We start from the raw sequence: 19495 nt of genomic DNA, 5'->3' as shown, positions 1-19495 counted from the left end.
GCTTTAGCTTTATCCTTCTTCGTCCCAGCCGCCTTTAGTCTGTGGAGCAGCACATTTCTCCACAGTCCCCCTGCAGTGATGCTAGAGAGCCATGCTCTGGCTAGGGGCAGCACCCAGCCACTGACCCCTCCGGTGAGTCTGCTGGACAATGTGTGATGCTCAAGGGACTGCTGCATGCTTGGAGCTCATCCAGCTTGGCCCAGTGCCCTTGGCCCTACAGTGGGGAGCAGCATGGGACATGGCATGTTTCCAGACTCTCCAGGGCCTGGGTGAAGGCAAGGAGGGAAACGACCACTCTGGGCAATGCTGGTGGAGCTGCAGCGTTGAGCACAGTGATGTGGGCTGCAGGAAGGAGATGACACTGGGGTCTCCGCTGGGTGGGCACATTGAGCTGTAAGGGACTCTTGAGCAGCGGGTGCAGGAGCTGGAGGCTTGCACGGGAAGGGCATGCCAGCAGATACCCTCTCATCTCCATGCTTAACCAGAACGACCTTGCCTGGTGGGTCCATACTCATCTGAAGTGATCTTACTGATTTTGCTGGCTCACCCCAGACCGGGACTCCACTCTCCTGTGAGGCTGGCAGAAGCTGGAAGTGCTGCTGGCCAGCTCTGACAGCAGCACAGGAGTGAGCTCAGAAATGGCTCGAGTAACTCTTGGCCCACCAGGGATCACTTGTGCATCTGCAGCTCTGAAAGAAGACACAGAAATGGTTGAGGGGAAAACCTGACCTAGGGATGAAGTTTAGAAGAGCTAATTAGGTCTGGCTGAGCTGAGGTAAAGGCTATAAGAGGGGTCTACAAAGATGTGGTGGGTTTTAGCACCCAGGAAGACACTGATTTGGAAGGGGTGGTCCTTGCCAGCAAGGACCTTGTCCTGACTGAGGCTTTCATGCCCACATCTTGCCCTCCTCTGCTCAAAAGCTGTGGTGAGTGTGAGCACTCTGGGTTGAAATGGTCTTGAGGTGGCACCAGGGTTGGGAACAAGTGGAAAATGCCACAAACATCTCAGGAGCAAAGGTGCCAAGCATCCTCAGAAGATGTCTCTGTGCTTTGAGGTGGGTCAGAGAGGTGGGGCATGACCACAGCACCATTGCACCACGAAGGCTGAGGGCTCAGGAGCATGAAGCCAAAGATTCAAGGGATTATGTGAGCTTCGGCTAACTGGCACAGAAAGCACAATATGGCAGGGTACACCCCAGTGCCAGTCCTCAATCAAAAGGAGGTACTTGCTCTGGTCGCAAAGGCTGGGGTAACCAATGCTCTTGGTGCCCCCAGCTCCCACTACTTGTGTAGACTCACAGGTACCAGGATGCTGCTGGCATGAGTGTCTGTACACCTGGGGGTGCACACCTGGGGCTGCTGTCTCCTCCAATGATGCAGGTGCAAAACCAAACTAGTCACAGAATCACGCAGGCAATGTCCAGCAACCAAACCAAGAAGCAACTGGAAACTTGCTGGATAATGCGTGGTGCAAGACAGCACTTCCCAGAGTTTGTCTCTGGGTCTCCTTCCTGGCCCAGTGAAAACCAAGAGGTGTCTTTTGCCCAGCCTAGGATAACCGCTTGTTCCTCTTGCTTGAGAAGAGCATGTGTATGCACTCATCCTTTCTTCCAGCTTTTCACCAGGGCTCCAACCTGCCCCGAGATGGTACACAAACGAACTGAGTGGTGCAGGTCCATGCCACAGATGGAAGCTGGAGGCTGCGAGCTGCCTTGGCAGCTGGCACGTGGCTTCCTCCCCCTCACTGCCCTGCCTGTGGCTCTCTTGACAAGTCTATTTTTATTTGTCTCTTCTAAAAATGAGTGGGGAGGACAGAGGTGTTTCCTTGTTGTGATGAACTTGTCCAAACCACAAATACTTAAAACCCTGCTAGCCAGCTTTTAAGAGCTGAGTCTGACTCTTTCATGCTTCTTTTTATTGCTCGCTGCCAAATTACGAAGCAGGTTCTCCCCGCTGGCCCAGGAGCGGGACAGAAGATGTCACAATGACCGTGCATTTTGGACCAGGAGGCACCTCTAATTCACAGTGCCAATCAGTGCTAAAAATCTTGCTTTACCTTGAGGGCAGAGGCAGCAGAGTTAACAAATACAGCCCCTTTGCCTCCACCCCAGCCAATGTGCTCATTTGCTCCTGCTCCATTTCTTCTTGCAGCAGCTGTTCCCTGGCTTGGGTCAGACAGGGAGATGTTAAAACAGGAGTTTGAGGAGCTGCTGAACTTTGCATCTGCAAAGCCACCATGCTGGGGTGGCACAAGCCCTTGCCCTCTCCCCTCGTCCTTCAGATACCCATGCCAGATTAAACATATGCTCTGTGTCTTATCGACTGGCTCTAACAAGGGGCTTTTCTGCCTGGGCAACACGTGGAAAATGTATATAAATGCAAGAGGCAGAGCGAAGGCTATCTGGAGATAGCAAGGCTTGTTTGTACAAGTAATTGCTCTGACACTCCTGCAAGGAAAGTGATGCTCAACCAGGGAAAAGATGCTATCGTGTGAGTGGCACATCCAAAGGGGACTAACAAGCAGATGTTGGCATGGGCACAGGCACGGTGAAAATGCAGCAAGGTCATGTAATTATTCCACCTGGATTTACTGCCGGAGCTGCTGCGAACGTGGTGCTCTCCTGGAGCTCCTGCCAGCAGGCCTTGGCTCTGGTGGGGTGGGATTTTGGAAGCTTGAGCCGGTCCCTCCTGTGTTTGTACCAATATGCTCCTCCCGTGGGTGCCTGCGGAGCTCACGTCCTCCTCCAGGATCCTGCCTCTGCCGCTGGCATGGGAGCCATGCAGCATCACGCTTCTTCTCTTTGGCAGGCGCTCCCCACCCAGCTGGGATACGGAGATACACTTGAACAATCCTGACTTAATGGGGCTGAAACTCCACAACGACAGTGGCAGAATGGAAGGGAAAGGCTGATTCCCTCTCTCCCGCTGCTTTTTCATGTATGCTTTTCCTCCATGGTGGCTGGAAGAGCTACATTACGTAAAGGCACATAAGTCCCTGCCTTTTGTGAGCAGTTGGAATAATTTTCAATATCTGAGACACCCCATCTGGCAAAGGTCATGCTCTGTTCTCTGGATGGTCTTAATTTAGCACTTGCATGTTCTTGGTGAAGTGCAAAACTCCGGGGTGCAGAAAGACCCCTGGAGGCTATTGTGTAGGGAATGTCTTCCCTATGTAGAGATGTGAGCGTGCCGCTGAGCATCTGCATTGTGCTCACCTCCCAGCTGGAATTAAATGGTTTTTACTGGAGGCTTGCAAGAGCCCTTCAGAGCACAGCTCTGCTGCAGCTCGGCGCGCCAGCGTGACAATCCAAGGCTGCTCCAAAATAGCTGCACCTGATGGTGATACCAGCTTCAAAGCACCTTAGTTAAAGCACAGATGCATGCCTGGCCAGTTGGCTTCCTCCACGGGCTCCTACCATCCCTGCTGCCGCGGGGGTGCCACCCGCTGTCTGCAGGCTGTGTGGTTCAGAGCAAAAGTGGGGAGGCAGATGTGAGGTGTGAGGATGATGGAGCAGACGTATCCTTGGCTGGTTGTTCTTCGCTGTTATTTAAAGTTCATTCCTTGGCTCCGTTACCAAAGGAGTCGAGGTTGCATACACGGTTCATTGAATTCTTGAGGTGGGTAAAGCTGAATTCAGCAGAAGGGCTTGGAGAAGCTGTTGTCACCAAACTCATGGGACCGAACAGCGTGGGGAAACCCCACTAGCCATCACGGGGTGGGGGGAGCCCAGCTTTCCTATCAGACCTTGGAGAATCCAAGTGAGAGATCCTGTAGGAGGGCTCCCCAATTGTCTCTTGTCCCTTACAAGATGTGCCCAACTGCAGGGCACAAACACATGAGAGACGGGGCTCCGGAGGTTTTGCTGCGGGATTTTCAGTGTGTGACTGTGGACTCCTGCTGGCATTGGCACCGGTGGTAGCCGCACACCAGAGCTTATCTCAAGACCTACCAGAAGCAGTAAACTCTGTGAGTTCCCAAGCAAACCTCTGGTGCGGGAGGCCAGTCTCTCTGACCTCCGGGAGTCCTGCGCGTTTGAACAGGCTCCTAATCTGCTTGGGAAAAGCAGGCAAACTCGGGAGGGAGAGGAGGGAGGGCTGGGGCTCTGCCCTGAGCCGGGTCGCTGTCGCTCACGGCTTTGATTGCTGAAGCTTGCTGTCTTGTGCTCGCGGGATTTGGCTGCCAGGCCACAGACAAAAAAGCTGGATTCTCCCAGAGCCTTTATTCCCATGTTGAGATCGCCAGTGGTTTCCCAAGGAGGAGTGGAGGGAAAGGAAGGCTTTTGTTGATGGCTTTTGACAGGCATGGGGAAAAGCATGGCTGGGCCTCTGCTCCAGGTAAAATGCTGCTCTTCACCTTCCCCTGGCGTGGGCTGAACCTGCACTGGGAACCCTTCTCCTGTGTTGGAGTCACCCCACAGTCCCAGCTCAGCATCTCACTTTGATGGGGCTCCCCCCTTCCCCCTGGCCCCTTCCAGAGGCTCCTGGCCGGGGGCTCAACGTGGGCCCCCTGCTCCTGCCCAGTGCTGGCAGCCTGCCTGATTCAGTCACCCTCCCAAATAACTCTGACTGAAGAGACCCACAGCCCAGAGGGTCCACGTGTGGGGACATGCCAGGAAGGACAACATGTGGGGAAGGGACAAGAAATATCCAGCCAAACCTACCCTCTGCCACCACTTTGTCCTCCTTCTGCCTCCCATCCAGCATCCTTTCTCTTACTCCTGAGCATCAGCAGATTTGAATTGCAGCTGGACCCTGCCTGGGATGAGCATCTCCATCCAGATGCTGCATGCAGGGATTCCTGGAAGATGCAGGGCTGTTGCATTCCTCGGCCAAGGCAGCCTGGCTCTGAGCTGGGACCTCTAACAGATGCCTGCCCCGCTTTCCAGAAAGACAGAAAATGTGCCAAGGGCGCATTGCCACCACTCTGCCATCTTGGAGTCCCTTGCCTTATCCCTGGGGCCAGTCTTTGCTTTACATGCAGTGAAATCATCACATTGGTCAAGCTAATTGCCCCTTTTTGGGGAAAACAAAGGAAAACTACCCAAAATACAGGGATTTACTCTGTAGCTGGCAGTGGCACTGGGATGGGAAGAGTATCACAGCATTTCTGCTCCTCAGACGCTGACCCAGCCCTGTGAGGTGCCCCCATGGTCCTGCCCTCCTCATCCTCATCAGCCTCCTCTGGGCCCCACCTTGGCAGCAGCTGCCAGGGGAACCTGCCTGCATGTGGATGGAGAGCGTGCTGGAGCCAGCGTAGGGGTAATGATTCATGTGCTCGGCTGCCTGCTCCGGTGATTCCTTAAATCAGGCCAGGCTCGGGATCAGGCAGGCAGGGCAGGGGAAGCGGGGAGCTTGGTGTGGCAGGGAGCTTTCCTCTGCTCTTTCCCATCTCCCCCCCAAAAAGGGGGCTCCTTGGTGGGCTTTCACTCCTCCTTTGCAGCTCCTGCTCCACACCAGCCCAACGGACAGCAGAGCTATTTGTTTGCGGGTGTCATTTTGTCAAGCAAGCGGCTTAGCCCGGGCCAGAGCCTATATATAGAGGCCTTGCTTGGGTGCATTTTTGGAGGGTTTTATTGCTCTGATGCTGGATTCATCCCAGCCGGGCTGTCCCCAAGGAGATAGTGCTGCCGAACCTCTTGGATGGCAGCACATGCTGCTGAGGGTCTCATGGTCTTGCTTCTTTGGAGTACCAGGTCTGATGACTGGGTGGGGCAGGGTGTTGTGTGGCAAGATGATTAATAACTGCTTAATAAGGTCACCACCATTCAAAATAAGCCGTCCCGTGGGATCCTCTCTTATCAGGCCCTGGTAGACAGGGCTATCAGGAGCTCAGTTCATTCCTGAATGAATACGCACTATAAGCAACACTTGCTGGCATTGGCCCCAGGACAACACTCTTGCTGGGCTACCTCACCAGTGCCAAATGCTGAGCTGGGTTATCTCGATATCCCCACCACTGGTGGATGGGCACCGGTGCATTTGGTGCAGGGAGGAGCTGCAAACCTCTTCTCGCTTCCTCCCCATGAGTGATGGGCGCTTGTGTTGTGCTTGGATGTCGTTCACACCCCAAAGGTCCTCGGGAGCTGCTCGAGCTCCTTTGCATGAGCCATCCCCGCTCTGCCTGGCCTTGTTCGCCCTCTGTGTGTCCTCTGTTCCACTCCAGGCACCTCCAGCCCAGCCTCGCCATGCCCTTGCCTCTCTGCATGCTTACACACCTACCTTTCTCCTTCCCGGGGGTCAGCAAAGCACTGTGCTCACCTCTCCTAACCCTCAGGTTTTTCCAGCACTATTTTTTTCTATTTCCCCACGCTAAAGCACCACCCCCCCACCTCCTCCCATCACCCTCCCACCTTGAGAAGACACAAAAACCCAACCCCAACCTCACGCAGCCAGCTCCTGCTGTTTGTTCTTAAATCCCTTCCCTCCTGCCTTGCTGGTTTGAAAGCCTGTACCCTGGAAGGGGCCTCCCAGCTTTCGCTGGCAACCCTGCTTCAGACTGACCGCCACAGATAGTGTTTGGGAGTGAAAAAAAATATATATAATATAATAATAATGAAAAAAAAAAATCTCCATGCTGAGGTTTTCCTAGTCTTCTGTGCCACATGCTGGTGTGATGGTGTCTCGGGAACCAAGAGGAAACTTTGGGGGCTTGTTTCCTCACCCATGTGCTGTGAGCAGCTCTCCCCTGGCAGCACCGGTGCCGTACCCTCTGGCAGCGTGGTGGGTGAGATGCGTCTCCCACTGCTGCCCACTCCCTTGGTGCCTCAATGGGGTTTTTTTTTGGCTTTTGGATGTGGCTCTTTTCCTCTCGCCCAGATAAGATGCCTCCAGCCCACCTTTCTGCACATGTCAAACAGATGGGATCGTTGTTCGGGGAAGGGAAAAAAAAAAAAAAGATAGAAAAAGCAGCAAAATCTCGGGCTGAGGGGGGACCCTGGGTGTCTCCGCACACGTTGAGCCTGAGACCACCTCTCCCCTCACAGGGGGAGGGCTGAGGGGGGGTGTCCCCTCCTTTTGCCTTCCTTTCCTCCCCCCTAGGTGATGGAGACGGAGGATGGAGGTGCGGTGGGCGGGCAGATATCACACCCTGAGCTACAACAAGAAAAAACACGGGCACGTTTCAACTTAGAAAGAAAGAAAAAAACACACAATTAAAAAAAAAAAGAAAGGAAAAGAAACCAAGTGCCCGACTGCCAAGCGGACGAGTGAGAGAGACAGCGAGCGGGGCTGCGGGGAAGGCTGATGGGCCAAGCCAAGAGCAGCCCAGGACAGGGCAGGTGCTGCCGGTGCTGCCCCAAAACCCCGGGGGCGGGGAGGGGATGCGGAGGGGACCCAACGCCCTCCGGGCGTTGGGTCCCCTCCGCATCCCCTCCCCGCCAGCATCCTGGGCAGCGCCCGGGAGGGCGGAGGGAAGGGAGGGCGATGCTCCGCTCGGGGTTTATTAGATTGGACATAATCATCTTTAAATAAGGCAGCCCCCCCCTCCACACCCCTCCTTGGTGGGGGGGGGGGGGGGGGAGTGGAGCGCCTCGGGGCTTTCTAGATAAGGGCGTCTAACGCATCCCCCGCTCCCGCAGGCAGAGCCGGGCAGCGCAGAGAGCCGCGCAGGGGCCGCCGTGCCCCGGGAACCCCGGCTGCAGGCAGAAGGGGGGTCCCCGCCGCGGTGCTCTCGCCCTCCTTCTCCTCCTCCTCCTCTTCCTCCTCCTCCCGCAGGAGCAGAGGGGAGGAGAGCGGTGCCGGGGAAAAGTTGGGGGCAGCGGCTGCGGCGGGGGCCGGGGGAGGATGCCCCGGCGCTGCCGCCCGCCGCCCCCCTGAGCGCCCCCCTCCCCCGGGGCCGCCCCCCCTCCCCTTCGCCCCCAAGGAGAATGCTGCGCGGCGGGGCCCCCCTGGCCGCCCTGCTGCTGGCGGCGCTCAGCCTGGCCCGCCGGGACCCCCGGCCCCCCGACCCCCCGCCGGTCTCCGGTTGCGGGATGGAGGCCCCGAGCCGCCGTGCCGCCCCCCCGCACCACCCCTACGGGCTGTACCCGCAGGCTGCCGGCGCGCATCGGGTGCTCGGCGCTGCAGCCCCGCCGGGCTCCGGGCGGCCGCGGGGCCGGCGACCGCGGGGAGCCGGGGGAGGCGGCGAGGAGGCGGGGGGCGAGGCGGACGGCCAGGTCCGGAGGGAGAGGCTGCGGGGCCGGGAACCGCAGGTGCCGAGCCCCCCCCGGGAGCGGCCGCTGCCCGCCCTGTACTTCTCCGGCGGCCGGGAGCAGCTGGCGGCGCGGCCGGAGGCGCTGCCCGACATCCCGCGGGAGGAGTTCACCCTGGAGGTGTGGGTGAAGGCGGAGGGCGGACAGAGCAACCCGGCCATCATCGCAGGTAAACCCCGTCCCGCCGGCGGGCAGGCAGGGAGGGATGGGGACCCGACCCCCCCAAAACCCCCGTGGGGGGCTCGCCTGCCTTCTCCGCTGTGGCAGGTGACACCCCGCGCCCCCACCCGTGTCCTCAGCACCCCAGGCGTGAAATATTCCTCCTTCCCTTGAGGCCAAACCCTAAAACATCCCCTCCCCTCTCTTTGCCCCCCCCGCCCCGTCCTTCCGGCCTGGCCCTCCCGGCTCCTCTCTAGTTTCTCCCACTCCTCCCGCCGGGGGCTGGAAGGTCCCTTCGGGGGACGCGCTCCGCCCGACCCCCCCAGGCCCCCATTCCTCCTTCCCCGGGGCCGCGGGCACGCCGGGGGCTTTCCGGGGCTCCCCGCCGGGCTAAGCGGCCGCGGCTCCCCGCCCGCCCTGGCCGGGCTCCCGGCGGCTCCCCGGGGCGGGCGGCCGCACGGTGGCAGCCGCGCCGCACGGACGGCCCCGGCCCCGGCCCCGGCCCCGGCCCCGGCGTCCCCCCGCCGGGCTCCTGGCCCCGAGGGCTCTGCGGAGCGGCTCCCCGGGGCAGAGGGCCGCCCCAGACGGTTTTTCTACCGGGAATTACCCCTTCGCCCCACCAAGCTAAGAAACAGGCGGGTGATGGAGAGCCTGGGGAGACAGAGGGGACTGGCACACGGGCAAGGAGTGGGGCAGATGCCACCTCCTGCACCGGTGCCTCATGCGGCCGTGCCAGGACGGGTGTTTGTGGCAGGGAACAAGCACGGCAGGGCAGCGCAGTGATGGCGGGCAGGGCTGGGAATGGGTGGCAGCGCCAAGTTGTCCTGCTCCCGTGGGATGTCTGGGGTCCCTCTTGGGAAAGCACGGGGGCTGCTGTGTTTCTGTGCTGCCCCAGCCAAGCCGCCTGGTTGGGGAAACCCTCTCTCTGTCCTAACTCTCCCTCCACTTGCAATCACTCCACTGAACCCCCCTCTGCTTCGCTCACTGCCTGGCCCCCTCCATGAATTTATCTCCCTGGCTCATCGGGGTGATAGCTGTGTCTTTGCTGCAGAAGGGGTAGGAAGGACAGGCTAGAGACTGGGTGGCAGAGGGGGAAAGCAGCTGCGTACAAGGAAACTACCTAGGGTTCACCTCACTGTCCGCCTTCCCACTGGGGTCCCTGCTGCCTCCCCTCCAGCAGGCAGCGGCTCGGGATGCACGGAGCACACTTCCCAGCCATTGCATCAGCAGCACAGCTGCTTGCATCTGGAGATCTGGCCTGCAGGTGTTGGGTTTTACTTTTCCCAGCTAGCCAGCGGTTTGTTTTTTTTTTTTTTTTCTTTCTTTTTTTTTTTCCTTGCGGCGGGTGGGACGGTTGTCAGTGCTGAAAGCGCCGCCCGTGAGCGCTGGCACTCACTCGGGTAATATCCCCCGGCCTCCGTGCTCCAGGGTTTGAGTCAGCCCAGGCACCTCCGGCTGTCTGAGTCACTGTCCGCTTCCCACCCTCTCCCTGCGGCTGGGACTGCGGGGTCCTGGTGGCGAAGGGGGACAGGCCAGCGCCGCTGGGCTTTCGTGTGAGCAGGTGATGCAGGCAGCTGCCAGCCCTTCGGGAGGTGCTGAGTCTGTCTCTGATCTGCCACTCCTGCCCTGTAGAGAGTAGAGAGGGGACTGAGCCCTGAGGTGGCCCAAAGCTGTGGAGGAGCTGGAGATGCTCCAGGTGTCCGTATGCAAGGGAAGGTGGAAGGAAAGCAGGGCAGAGCTGAGCATCTCCCAGCATCACTGCCTGGGAAATAAGGTTAGGCTGAACAGCTCTGTCTGGGCAAGGCAAGTTGTCCTGTTGGTGGGTGTGACTGGATTGAAGGCTCAGAATTTGGGTCTTTGTTCCCACAGATGTCACATTTTGCCTTAGGGCCACCCTGGATGGGGCTGTTAGTCCCTCTTAGCCCCTCTTGCACGGGGGAGATTTCTGCTGGGGCCCTGCCATGGCCACCGCTGGGGAAAGAGAGTGGTCCTTCTCATTTTGGGCAGCAAATAAGTGTCTTTTCATGTGATGTAATTTCTTTTTCCGCCTTTTTTGTCTCCCCTCCATCCATGCCTGCTCTGCTTCTGGTAAACCCCAAGGGGATTTCCCCTGGTGCCAGGCTGAGGTTTATTTTTACTCAGATCAAAGGTGGTTTTGTTGGGTCAGAAGATCCCTCACCAGAGGCAGTCCCAAACTTCTCCTGTGTCTAAGCCCAGGTGTCCTCCTCGGGTCCCCAAGCTGCTCACCACTGCACTCCCCAAGGGGTGACCACCCTCTCAGGCTGGCTGCTCTCATGGCACAGCTGGATGCTCCTGGCCTGTTTCAGGAGCTTTAGCAGCTAATTTCCCCCTGGTACCTGAATCTCAAAGCATGACTGAACTATTCCTTGTGCTGCAAAGCTCCTGGCCCCAGCAGGAGAAGATGCTGCTTTGAGTGTTGTCCTGAGGAAGCGGCGCACTTCATCTCTTTGGAGGCTTTTTCTCCATTAGACACCTTTCCCGGCAGATACCTTTCTCTTCATTTTTTTGCACTGTTGCCAGCCACTCTTGTTTTAAACCCCATAGTTATCACCCTAAGCACTGATGAACATCACAAACCAGGTTAGAGCTCCCCTTTCCCACCTGATGGATTAGAGGCAGAGTTGCGCTTATGGGTGCCAAGGCAATCGGCTTGTATCTCCTTTGCAAACAGCTCTTTCCCTTTCTGGTGGGTCACCCCAGGACAAAATGTCAAGTTCTTTGGCAAATCCCAGGGTCCTCCAGGGTTCAGAAACTGGTCCCCTGCTGATTTCTTGCAGAAGCCCTCTGGAGATGTCAGGAGCTGGTGTTGGACGGCTCTGCTTCCCTGTTCTGCAGCGGCTCCCGGCTGCGGGACATGCTGCTCTGCCTGCATGCTCTGTGACTCCACCGCAGGTGGCATCCCTGGCCGTGTCTAGGAAGCACCAGTTGCTGTCTTAGTGGGTTTCCAGCCTCCATTGTAGACCTGACCTTGGCCTTACTTGCATCCCTTTGATGAAGTCTCCAGACCTAGTTTTAGGCTCGCTTAAGGTTCTTTTGGCCAGTTTTGAACTTGTCAGGCACTTCCAAGCTTGGCTCCTGCGTCGGTTTGCAAGGATGCTAGCTCACACTCACCCCAGAAGGTTGTTCCACCCCTGATGCTGTTTGCCCCAGTTTTGCCTTAGTGTTTAATCAAATTATGGGTGCTCTAAATCGTTACAAGGTGAAACGCATGAGTTTTCCTAAGAGAGGAGGTACCAAACCCTGTCTCCTCCATCCCAGTGAGGACCAAATACTAGAAGATAGCTTTGAATTGTGCAGGTCTAAGCACCTTTCAGCCAGCACCCAGCCCAAAATTACTCTCCAGCTTTGCCTCCTCATGCCTGCAAGGCTCCTTTGCCTGCCTCCTGCTTTTTGGCTTCTCCCCATCTCAGCTTCCCCTGGTCTTTCTGCTTCCCTTTCACAATCCACCAGAAAACAAGAGTTGGCCAAAGCCCATCCGCCCACGGAGACTTTGTGCGTGGCTGCCTTTGTAGTGAGCGGTGGCAGGGATCCGTGCCCAGGGTGGTTACGACTGTGGGGTGGCCAAGAGGCCACCACCCATCTTGCCCTTGGTGAAAGGGATGGATCAAGGGACAGGGGCAGCTTCCTGGGGTGCAGCAGGGCTTGACTGTGGCATTTCCCGGCCACACAGATGGTGTGTTTACGAGGGCTGGTGGGGAAAATGTGGGGTCATGGTAACCTGGCTTCAGTCACATCCCCTGGATGAAAGCCAGGAGGTCCTGCTCCTCCTGGAGCTGCTGCTCCTCTACACCTCTGTCTCTCTCCACTGGCTTGTTTGGAATCCCGGTGGCAGGTACAGTTTCCCCAGAGTGTCATGCTGAGCATCTCCAGGGACAGGTGAGGCAGCAGGACAGGGCAGCAGTGCCTTGTTTTGGCCCATGATGCCTTGACACCACAGAGATGGGCAGGTGGTGTGTGTGATGAGAGCAGCACTGTGAGGGGCAGGAGAACCTGTGCAGCGGGGTGGAGACAGGGAAAAGCAGGCTGGAGCATAAGAAATATTGCAGCAGGAGCATAAAAAAGGCCTCCGGGCGTGGCAACAGGTTTTGGCAGCATCAGGGCACCATTGCATCTGGAAGCGATTTGTTGGGGTGGGGAGCAGGAGAGTGGGGGGTTCCCAGAAGATGCCACTGGTAGGGCTCAAAGCATGCCTTCAAGCTCACTCACCCCAGTGGATGATCCTATGAAAGTCCCGGCTGTGGTGGTTTAGGAGCCCCAAAGTATTTATTTCAAGCAGCGGGTCCATTTCCCCTTGCCAATATTTAAGTGCCTAATGGCCATTGATTCCCAAGGGCATTCAGTGCCTGGAAGCCTCTGGTTCTCAACCGTGGGTACTCAGCAGCCTGAGTTTCAGGGAAAGTCAGCAAAGCTCCAGGTCTTGCCCAGCCTAAAATACAGGTTTGCAACACGCTTGGGCGCACAAGGAGAGGCTGAGCCCAAAGCTATTCCTTGGGATGGATTTATGCTCAGGACAGCTTTGGGGGCTGAGGTGTACACTCGCCTGGCTGGAGGCAGCGCATCCCTCCATCTTCCCCCTCCAACCCTCGCCCACCCACATTGGATGCATGACTGGGAGGAAAACTGGAGCGTAAAGGCGAGCTGTAAATCTGCCTGGAAGCTGTTGGGGAAGCAGTCCCTGGAGGAGGCTGTTTTGCTTTGGGTTGCTGTGCTCTAATTCTTAAAAGCTTTGGCCCGCAGATAAAAAGCTTAGCCTCTAATCCTGTCCCGCAGGAGTGCTCCTACAGAGAGCAGCTCAGAAACACCTCACTCTTCAGCCTCTCCTCCTGTCCATGCTCTTCCTCCCCTCTCCATCTTGCCTCTCCAGCTCTGCCATCCCTCCTGGCTACTCCACCAGCTCACCCAATGATTCTGGACAGGGGCTGGGGTGTCCCCCCTGGTGCAGCACCCATTGCCCAGCCTCTGACCACCTTCATTTACCCGTAGCAGTGGCAGTGGGAGCCTCCACGCAGCCCTGCCAAAAGCTATCCCGCCACCGAGGACCCGGCTCGCGCTCCGGGGAAGAGTGGTGATGCTCTCTGGTCCTTACCAGCTCTCCTCTCTCTCCATCCCTGTCCCCGTCCCCACTGCAGGCATCTTCGACAACTGCTCGCACACAGCCAGTGATAAGGGCTGGGCGCTGGGCATCCGTGCCCTGCAGCTCGGCGGCAAGAAAGACGCCCGCTTCTTCTTCTCCCTCCGCACGGACCGGGCGGCCACTGCCACCGAGGTGACTTCCTACCACCGCTACCGCCCCGAGGCGTGGACCCACCTGGCCGCCAGCTATGACGGGCGGTGGATGACCCTCTACGTGGACGGGGCACGGGTGGACCGTGCTGGCGGGCAGGGGGGGCCCCTGCACAGCGCCTTCATGGCCTCCTGCCGCACACTGCTGCTGGGGGGGGATGCCTGGGGGACTGTGCACACTTTCCGGGGACACTTGGCCAGGCTGGCCCTGTGGCAGGGTGCCCTGTCCCAATCCCATCTCCAGCGTACCTTCCTAGAAGGGGTGGCTGGGGGGATGGCAGGGCTGGCTCTGGCCTCTGGCTTCGCCACCCCAGAGGAGCACTGGGTGCCTTTTCGGGAGGGCGCCTTCCCCCGGCAGCGGATGCTGCCATCCCCACCATCCCCTGTCCTGCAGCCGCTGGGCCCCCCTGCCTGTGGGCAGACTGCCTGTGATAATGTGGAGCTGGTCTCCCACTACAACCGGCACTGGCCGCTGCGGAGCGGGAAGGTGGTGCGGTACCGGGTGGTGAACCTGGTGGATGACAGTGGTGGGCGGCCAACAGTGAGCCGGGAGCAGGTTTGGCGGCAACACCGCGCGCTGAGTGAAGCTTTCCGACCCTACAACATCTCCTGGCAGCTCAGCTTGGTGGAGGTACGCAACTCCTCACTGCGCCGCCGCGCCGTCCTCCTGGGCTGCGAGCCCAGCAAGGTGGGCAACGAGCGCTGTGACCCCGAGTGTGAGCATCCCCTGACTGGCTACGATGGTGGTGACTGCCGCCGGCCTGGCCGCTGCTTCTCCTGGAAGCGCCGTGATGGTGTCTGCCACATGGAGTGCAACAACATGTTGGACGACTTCGATGACGGTGACTGCTGTGACCCGCGGGCCACCGACGTGGCCAGGACCTGCTTCGACCCTGACTCGCCCCAGCGGTAGGTGCGGGACTTATGGGGGGGGGCACGTTGAAGGATGGGGTGCACCCTCTCCCTGACACCGTCTCTGCACCTGAACGTTGCTTCTGACCAACCATTTTCCAGCGTGGGAAGATTGAGAGGTGTTTTCCTGGGGGGACAGGTGTGCTGTGCCATTGAGGGCAAGTAAATCCCATGGTGCAGCATGGCATCTGTCTGTAATGCTCTGCCATTAAGTTTTTTTTCCCCCCAAAATGAACGGGATGTGATGGGGAACTCTCCCCTGGGGGGATTCCCAGTGCAGAGCTGCTGGTCTCTGGTGACATGCCAGCGGGACCATGAGCACTACAGAGTGGGCAGAGTGGCCCTGTGCAAAGGGTGCATCATCCCCTGACCCTCCCTGCACAGGATGCAGTGGGGGGATTGCTGCTCCTTTCCCACCTTCCCTGGAAGTGTCTAAAAGCCTGCTTTCTTAATTTGTATTTAAAATGCCTTTGCCCGAGTGATGGAGTGGGGAGGAGGAGGCCATGCTGCTATGTGTGAGTGGCAGGATTTGGAAAGGTGTGGGCTGGCATGTGTGAGCCTCCTCGAGTCTTGCCCCGGGAAGTGATGCCCATGGGGAGATGCCCTTGGCTGGGCATTGGCAGGGGCTGATCAAACCCTGCACCTCAAAGCCAAATGGTGGTTGGGGAGCAAATTCCCCTCTTCGGGCACAGGCACAGGGTGGCTGCTCAGTGCTGGAGGAAGACACATGCCTTTACCATGTACCACAGGTGCAAAATGCCCTGCAAAACCCACATTGCTCTGTGGTGCATCAATGCACGCGTTAGGGGACTCCTGCTCTCCCCAGGGCCCTTTGGAGGCAGCAGCTGGGACGGGATGGAGAGGGGGACCCTGCTGCATGATGGGGGACCCCGGGGCAGCGGGGACAGTATCCTTGGCGCGGTTGGTGGCTTGCGCACGCCTGCCCTCCTCCCTGGAGCCTCTGAAGTGCCGGCAGCCCCACTGATGGCTTCCAGTACTCGGGGCTTTGCCAAATGTGCTTTCTGGCTGGAGACGGGGAAGGGAAAAAAAAGTCATGGCTTTTCCTTTTTTTTTTTTTTAAGCTGTTTCTGTCTTGGTGTCAGAGAAAATTGCTCATTCCCTGCTGCTGGCTCCCAGCGGGCAGAGGTGCCCACTGGAGCAGGAGCAGTGCAGTGCAGATAGCAGCATCTGGGGAGAAAAGCTGCAAGGGAGGGTTTTAGGGAGACATTGCTCCTTTGATCTTTTTCCTTCTTTTTTTTTTTTCCCCTGGGCTGTGGGAGCAGGTAGGCTGTGGCCATAAATCCTTTTTTCCCAACCCTGTTCCTTCTCTGTGCTGCTTCCCAGGTGGGACATGGAGGGAGGAGGGAAGCAGGTGTTTCTGCTTGGGTGGTGGTGATGGGAGAGGAGCAGCACTTCCCTTCCTCCCTTCCTGAGCCTTTCTCACATGTCCTTTAGTCATCTGAGAAAACACGGGAGGAGAATGAGGAGCCTTTCTTCCAATGCATCCCTCTGGCCACAGAGCCACACACCCTGCCTCTGCCTGAACACCGCCCCCCCAAGATGTTTTCGCACCCCTGGAAGTCTCTTTGGTGACAGCCACCACCACCACACTGTGCCTGCCTGTCCCCTTGTTTCCCATCCCTTTGAGTGAGAATGGGCAGTGCTTTCCTGAGCGTGGGGGAGATGAGCGGCTCTCCTGCCTGCATGATGCCTCTCCTGCCTGCACAATGGCTCTCTACTCATGGTGGCCATGAGCATCCAATGCCACTCGGCCTTTGCTTCAGCAGGGCAAAGGCTTGGTCCTTGTCCTCTGTGTGCAGTTAGAGAAATGTTTTCATCCTCAGACAAGAAGGGCTCCACCTTAAATTAAAGAAGGCCAAATTTTTGCTGGTATGAATCAGGGCTTCCATTTGTCAGGATTTTCCCCTGAAAGTTGGGAAAGAAAAAAAACAAAACAAAACAAAACAAAAACCTTGCTTCTGTGGGAAAGGAATGGGAAAATGGGAACACTAGGGAAATAACAAATCTTTTGCAATTTTCTTTCCGCAGACCTCATTGGCCTGTGCAGAAGACAAGATTGATTGTTTGTAGGCTAAGCTCTGAAAAACGAAATCTGGTGTGCCCAGCATTTGGGAAATGTGGGGGCATGAGTTGAATCCTGCTGTTGCTGAGCTCTTCTGAGCTGCTTTTCGCCACCTTCTTCAGAGGTGCTGGTGGATACCCACCCTCCCTGGGCTCATCGATGCTGAGGGCACCCTGGCTCCTGGGGAAGAATATATATGTCTGTAGGAAAACCACTGGGAAATTGGTAGCACGGGTTTGGGAAAAAACAAGGTGAGCTTGAGCTCGCCCAAGGGCATGGCCAAGTCAGTGTTTTTCCCTCAAAGTCGGTGGATGAATCCCAAGATACATGAGCAGGCAGTCTTAGCCCAAGGGGTTTTGTTCAGGCAGAGCTCCTGCTGAGCGAGTACCTCTGGGTTTGCTCATAAGGTATTATACTTAAATGAACATTTATGAGGAGCGGGGCAGCTGGGGAACTTACAGAAGGATTTTTAGGATGGAAGCCAAAACGGGAGAAATAACACGAAATAAAATTTAACAAACTGCGGAAAGGAGGCACAATAGGAGCCAGGTGCTTCGATGTGAACAACAGCTCTCGGTCTGTAACTGGAGGAGAGCAAGTGAGTGAGCTGGCTGCTGTTCTGCTGAGACGCCTGCGCTTTTTCATACCTGCTGGAGAACCACATGCCAGAGCCCAGCAGGGAGCTGCAGCTTTGGGAGAGCTGGGGGAGAGGGAAACCCTGCTGCAGGTGGTGCTCTTTAAATCTCCTTTCAGATCAAGGTGGCAAGACAAAAATCTTGGGATCTTTTTTCATGGAGTATATCAGCTCTGCTGTATTTCATTTCAAGGCTCTCACAAAGAGTGGTTTGGATGTGAATGTTTCTTAGTATGGCCAAAAATAATCCAAATGAGAGAGTCAGAGTGAGACACTGAGCAATTTCTTACTAGCATTGCAGACAGATTCAGTCTATTTTGGTAAAGGGTCTCTATACCTTATCTTGACTTGCGTGACCTTAAGCACTCATGCAAAAGCTTTTACCATCTTAGCACATCTCTCATTTCAAATCTCCTTTTCTTGGGCTGCAGCTTTGAGAAAGGCAAATCAGAGGGAGAAGCCTTAGGAATAGCAGTAGCTCTAGTGCTTCTTAGCTGGTGGACATCTCAGTATACTTCCAGGGCCACACTTGGTGCTAGCATATACCCTCACTCATGCTTAGCAGGGGAGGGAAATGAGGTTTGGAAAGAAGGATTATAAAGCTCTGGTGGGGATGGACCCTGCTGTAGCCAAGGTAGAAGCTGCCCCCCACTCTGGGGTAGGGGACGATGCTGAAATGATGGCAGTATTGCTGTGCACAACTCCAGACCAGCAAGCCATCTTGCTGAGTCCTTCCTGCACCTCCTCTAGTAGCACGTGGGACAAGACAAGTCCTGCTGTGCTCTGAGCCAGCTGGGCCACCACCTACTAGTAAAACCCACCGGCAGGACTGTGTGCTTGTGGCTGGAGGGACACTTGAGTGAGAGCTCAGGTGAACAGCTGAGTGTAGACATCCCTGCAAGGCATCACAACAGAAGCCATAGGAAGCAAGTCAGGGACTTCTCATTCATCCTGACCCACCATATGAAGACCAAGAGGACAGGCAATGGCAGGAAAGCTGCCTGCTGTCATCCTTCACCCAGTCTTGTTCCGATTTAAAGTGTTTTCCAGGAGTTGCTGGCAGTGCAATGCCAGGGTCTGGAGTAAAATTTGCCTTGATTTGCTGCAGACACGCATCTTCTTGCAGTGCCTGAGTGCAGTTGTAATTGGTGCTCTTGGAAGGAAAGCAGCAACAGCTCATTAACAGCAATTAACACTCAGCAAGGGTCCCCCTCGGGCAGTTAGTCAATGAGAGTCTGGTGTGTGACACAGTTCATATGAAAAGAAAAACTGGAAGGGAGTCTGGAGAGCAAAGTGGATAAGGGCAGAGCTGCTGGGTCTTTCATCTCACTACGCAAAGTAACAACAGAATTAACCGAAGTGACAAAAGGTGAAAAATGATGAAGTCTCTCCAGCCTCTTGGTGGCCTCCACTGGGATGACCACAGCTGTGATATTAAAGTGTACCTGATTAACAGGACACTTGATGGGCTTTAATGCAAGCTTAGCTGGCCTCCCGTCCTGAGGGAAGGATGCTTAATTGGGTTAAGGCTGCTTGGGAGCCTCCCGCTGTTTAAGTGGCCTTCAAGTGGCCTTTAAGTGGTCTTCAAAAGCTGATCCAGATTAACCTCACTGAATGTCTCTCGTGGACAAACCCCAAGGATGAACAAATCACTCCAAGCTATTCTCTGGCACTTGAGCAGCCCATTGTCAGGAGATGTTCAGCTGAATGTGGTTGGACTGATAGCATAAAAGGTGTAAAATTGAGAGAAGGTGAGGCAAGGATGGCATCTTGGGGCAACAGCTGACCCACCCAGACCTTAATCCCAACCAGATGGTAAGACAACATTCAAATTAGCTGGTCACTTCCCTTCTACCTTCCCTTGCTACAGGAAACCTCAGCAGATCTTTCTCATAGTGAAAGAGGGCAGGTATATGCAATGTTATTTTGAAATTATAAGACTTGGGAACAACCTGAGGTCACCATCACTGTTGCAGAGCATAGATTCACCTGGAGATGGTAGGTGTATGCGGACGCCTTCATTTACTGCTTGTGGTCGTTGATCACTTGAAGGATGATGGAGAGGGTGTATTATCTGCAAACTATTGAACTCTCTGCCTGTGAAGTGTGGAGTGGAAGAGACTATTTGCTTGCCTGATGCTCCCATGAGAAAAGCATAATTAGGAGGTACCCCTGCTCAGAACCTGAGCTCTGGCTGCTTTTTAGCTGCCTCTG

The 19495-nt window shown here is 56.5% G+C and overlaps 1 protein-coding gene across 1 annotated transcript in view; it reads left to right on the top strand.

Moving 5' to 3' along the window:
- Window positions 1-7865: 7865 nt before the first annotated feature.
- The window catches only part of PAPPA2 (pappalysin 2), a 92785-nt gene continuing 81155 nt past the window's right edge, over window positions 7866-19495 (top strand). Inside the window, exons 1-2 of the mRNA XM_087732243.1 lie at window positions 7866-8358; window positions 13499-14561. Of these exons, the coding sequence (XP_087588369.1) occupies window positions 7866-8358; window positions 13499-14561 (1556 nt within the window). The remainder of the gene's footprint in view (window positions 8359-13498; window positions 14562-19495) is intronic.

Source organism: Nipponia nippon, unplaced genomic scaffold (genome assembly GCF_047370975.1).
Source record: "Nipponia nippon isolate SJK-2023a ecotype South Korea unplaced genomic scaffold, ASM4737097v1 scaffold_5, whole genome shotgun sequence".
NCBI classification, from domain to species: Eukaryota; Metazoa; Chordata; class Aves; order Pelecaniformes; family Threskiornithidae; genus Nipponia; species Nipponia nippon.
The sequence above is the reverse complement of the archived record's forward strand: the minus strand, read 5'-3'. Positions and strand labels throughout refer to the sequence as shown.